The 4703-nt window shown below is 32.6% G+C and overlaps 1 protein-coding gene across 1 annotated transcript; it reads right to left on the bottom strand.

The window, feature by feature from the left end:
- Nucleotides 1-200: 200 nt before the first annotated feature.
- On the bottom strand, nt 201-737 carry LOC145086863 (uncharacterized). Its single transcript, XM_079024702.1, has one exon. It carries the CDS (start codon nt 642-644, stop codon nt 465-467), a length of 180 nt encoding a protein of 59 aa, XP_078880828.1. The 5' UTR covers nt 645-737; the 3' UTR covers nt 201-464.
- Nucleotides 738-4703: the final 3966 nt, after the last annotated feature.

Genomic DNA, 4703 nt, shown 5'->3' with positions numbered 1-4703 from the left:
ACACATTACAAAAAAAACATATGGAATTTGTAAAAATAGGTTTTGTTTTTCAAAAAAAAATGACAATAAGTAAAGCTCTAATATTAATCATTGTTAATGTACCAATGGTGCTAAAATCAAATTTGATGTACAAAATAATATTGTGTTGGAATCCTTATATTTGTTTACAACAGTGCGAATCATTTTACAGAAATCAGAAATTTCAAATCTACAAGAAAAATATTTATTTAACTACAGTCACCGAAAATGCATTATGTTCAAGAATATTACAATAGCAACATCACAATTTAACACAAAATGAGAAGAATTAAACAAAAAAAAAAAAAAAACACATTAAATAATGACATTAAAGCATTTTCCCCTTCAATCTCGACAATATATGAGATCGAAGAAGGAAACTCTACATACCATAACTTCAAACAAAATGAATCTCTACATCATATGAAATCGAAGCTCAAATCAATTCAAAACAGAAACCCAAATGAGAGAGCAATGATGGAGGCGACGGCGGTAGGGACGAAAGCGGCGGCGTCGGAGGTCGGAGCAGGGGCCGGAGCCATTTGTGCATTGACGTTTGTCACGGCCGATACGGCCATCAACATTACAACGACGGCGACGAAGAGCTTCATCTTCATTGATTCCATTTCTTCGAAATTGAAGAGTGATATAAAGGAATCGAAGAGAATGTTTGAAGTTATGGAGAAATAGGGAATTTGAGTGATTGATTTAAGGATGGTGGGGTGGGTTAATATAGGAAGAACACGGGCAGGGGTGCCCGTGAGGAGAATAGTGTTAAGAAAGCATGGCCCGGCTGCCCGTTTTGTGACAGGTTGTTCTTGCGATTACAGCTGTTGCCAACGGTTTGATGGTTTTTTCGTGGGCTCCATTTTGTTTCTTCCATTTATCATTTCTTTCACCGCCTTTTTTTTAAATTGAAAAAAATATATATTTTAGGTATTTGTTTTTGATTTTTTTGTAGGATATATTTGTTACGAATTATAGATATTTTTAGCACGCTGGTGAGATTTTAATAAAAGACAACTAGAAAGATGTTGGTAAAAATAAAAGGAAGCGATTATATAGAGAATCAAGCAAAGGTAATTGCATCAAATATGTTAATTTAAGCTTTTTTAGCTTTAAATTTAATCCAATGGTAAAGTTCAGTTAAATCTCATCTGTCAATTGAAAGAAAGCATTATTTAGATTCGGCTTTCTGTTGTGATGAGTGATGACCATGAAAAAAAGCTACTTGATGGAATGAAGTTGGGGAGGAGAAAAGAAATCAAGCCCAAACCAAGAAGAAAACCAAAGCCTTTTTGTTTTGGATGTGGCAAGAAACAATATTAGATCAACGTTTTTTTTTTTTTTTCTAATATATTTGGATTTCTTACATAGTTAAATTTCATATTCTTGATTATGTTATATTGGACTTTTTCAACTAAAATGCTCAATGATTATTACTTATTAACAGCCACCAACAACAGCCAACATCCAACAAGTTACATAAGACCATTCGGTATACAGTGCACGAGAAGGCTCGTGGTATACGTGGACCACAACTAGGGGTGTTCAAAACCAGATATCCGAAAATTCGGATATCCGAATTTTGGATATCCGAAAATTCGGATAGTGGATTTTTGATATCCGTATTCGTATCCGAAATTTCGGATATCTGAAATTCGAATATCCGAATTTTCGGATATGGATACGGATATTGAATCGGATATCCGAAAATCAAGGTTTGCAAAAAATGAAAGTTTATGCAATTTATGTTTTGTGTTTACTTGGGCACTTGGCAAAAAAATTAACGATACAATTAACTTGGTAACGAAACTAATAAACAAAAAACTAGAGAAACATTTTATTTTCGTATCAATTCATCCTCGTTGTGCCATTATGTTATGTGAGTGCTTTTATAACTGACATATATTTTCTTATTGCAAATTGCTTATATATAAAGTGCTACTAGCCTACTAATTTCTAGCATATACTTTTCAAACAAACTACAATCACAATAACAAATTCAAATATATATATAAAAGAGAAAGACAAACTACCCGATTATTTGATGACAACTTCTCAAGTCGTTATTAACTTTATAAATAAATTTAACTTAACACCACATTTAACTATGGAGATACCTATGACGAAGATGAACATATTTCATCAAAAAATCTCGATAGTTTTGGCATAAGAAAACATAAAACAAAATATTAGTGAAAATAAGTTACTAAATTCATCAGCATAACACTTTCGATCGAATGTTAACAATCAAACTCGAGACTATATATTACTACTTTCCACTTTTCCATATTAAAATAGTAAATATAATAAGAAAAAAAAAAGATTTGGGATATCGGATATCGGATATCCAAAATATCCGAAAAGTTACAAAATCACTATCCGTATCCGAATCCGAATCCGAAAACACGGATATCCGAAAATTCGGATATCCGAAATTTTGGATATTTTCGGATACGGATTTCGGATATTTCGGATACGGATATTTATAAACACCCCTAACCACAACTACGACCACGATCGTGCACACCATCCCGGCCGGTTGTGGTGGATCGTGGTCGTAGTGTTTCATTGTGTGTTCTACGGAATCAAACAGAAATAGCTATTGGTCGATGCTTTGCAACGACTAGTTTCTTTGTAACATATTTTTTTTTACCTTTCAAACATATTAAACTTCTATAAATACCACACTTTATATTAAACATATTCACACAATTTCATTTTTCTTTTCTCACACAATCGTACACTTCTTTTGCATTCTTTCAAAACCAATGTCTCCTAAAATAATGAATTGGTCAGAAAATGAAGAAGAAAACTTAGCACAAGTATGGGTAGCGGCTTCAGAAGACCCAGTGATGCCTCCTAATTTCTGGGTAAAAGTTGGAAAGGTTTTCCATGATGTAATGGGTTGCCAAAGTCGTAATCTTAATGAAATATGTTCGAAATATCACGATATGAGGGTTAAATGCCTTGAATTCAATGATATTTATAACTTTGTTATAAACAACTTACACGAAGACGACTCGTTTGCTGTGACCATGCACCAATATGAAGACACGAAACACACACTGTTTAAACACGTCAAAGCTTGGCGAAAATTGAGAGTGCCTAAAATTTAGTAATTAAAAATAAGGTTTAAAAACTAGTTTAAGTTGTTTGTGATTGCATTTTTATGTTTTTTTATTTTTATTTTATATTATGTGTTTTAAATTAATGTAATCTTGTTTCATTGAATAAAAAAATTAGTTTAAAAAAAATATTTTTTATTGTGTTTTTGAATTAAATTTAATTAACTATGTTTTATTGTGTTTTAATGTATTTTTGAATTGAATTTAAATAAAAAAAATGAGTTGGAATGATGTGTTAGTGGTAGGTATCCCATGTTAATAATATGGGAATGTGGTGCTGATGTGACACCCACCACATATGTGATATGTTGGTAATGAAAAAAAAAAACATGAAAAATCTGAAATTTAATTGAAGCTGAAAAAAAGATCTATGAATAAGTTTGTAAAAAAAAATTCTTCTAATGTTTTAAATGAATAAGATATTACGTACACATGATTATGTTTTAGATTAACAAGATAATATCATATATGAAAATGTTTTAAATGAATAAAATAATATCGTACATGAAAATAAAAATGAAAATGTTTCAAATAAAAATGTTGATACTGATGATAAAGTTATTAATAACGAAGATGACAATGTTACACATAAAACCGTTTGAAAATAAGAATGAAAATGTCATGAATGATATAAGCAATTCATTTTGACTCTAAATATTTACAATCCTAGTTACTTGGATAATCTTGACAACCAAAAAGAACTCTTCCATCAAACCCAAACACACAACCAAACATATCCTTTCCTATCAGATTTGTCGGATACACGAATTATATTAACCTATTAAAACTCTCAAAGTTTGTCGTAAATACCATACCAACAAACTTATTTTAATCTCACCTTACCTCCAATGTAATTTCCTTCCTCACCTTACATTCAACATAACTATTGTGGACAAAACCCAAATTACAACAAAACCGTTTTGGTACTTCATCTTCGATGCCAAATGTCCAAACACAACAACCACCTAACCACCACCCACAAAACCATAAATAGAATTCGTTATCGAAACGTAATACAAAACTAGTAGGATAAGGAAATAGAAAGGGAAAAGGAAAAGGAAAAGGAAAGGGAAAGGGAAAGTTGTTACCACCAAAAATGAAGAAATTCCACAATGGTGGACGTCGGAGGAAGTGTACGCTTTAGCGGTAGCATGGTGTGAGACATCGAAAAATGAAACTCAAGGAAATGGTATGAAGAGAGATGCTTAGGGGTGTAAACGAGCCGAGCCGAGCCCGAGCCTGACCAAGCTCGAGCTCGGCTCGTTTAATTTTGAGGAAGCTCGAGCTCGAGCTCTATTCGAGCCTTAAAATGAAGCTCGAGCTCGACTTGTTAACAATTTAGCAGGCTCGCGAGCCTAAACGAGCCTCTATGTGTGTGTGTGTGTGTGTGTGTATATATATATATATATATATATATATATATATATATATATGTGTGTGTGTGTGTGTGTGTGTGTGTTTGTGTATGTATGTATGTATGTACATAGGCTCGTTTAGGCTCGTGAGCCCATGAATTGAAACTCGGCTCGAGCTCGTTTAATAAACGAGCCTCGT

The sequence above is a fragment of the Lactuca serriola genome, chromosome 2, assembly GCF_051521515.1.
Source record: "Lactuca serriola cultivar US96UC23 chromosome 2, Lser_US96UC23_V15, whole genome shotgun sequence".
Lineage (NCBI taxonomy): Eukaryota > Viridiplantae > Streptophyta > Magnoliopsida > Asterales > Asteraceae > Lactuca > Lactuca serriola.
The sequence above is the reverse complement of the archived record's forward strand: the minus strand, read 5'-3'. Positions and strand labels throughout refer to the sequence as shown.

Bases quoted from the DNA above. Each gene is read 5' to 3' on its own strand.
- LOC145086863 (XM_079024702.1), bottom strand. From the start codon at position 644: ATGGAATCAATGAAGATGAAGCTCTTCGTCGCCGTCGTTGTAATGTTG.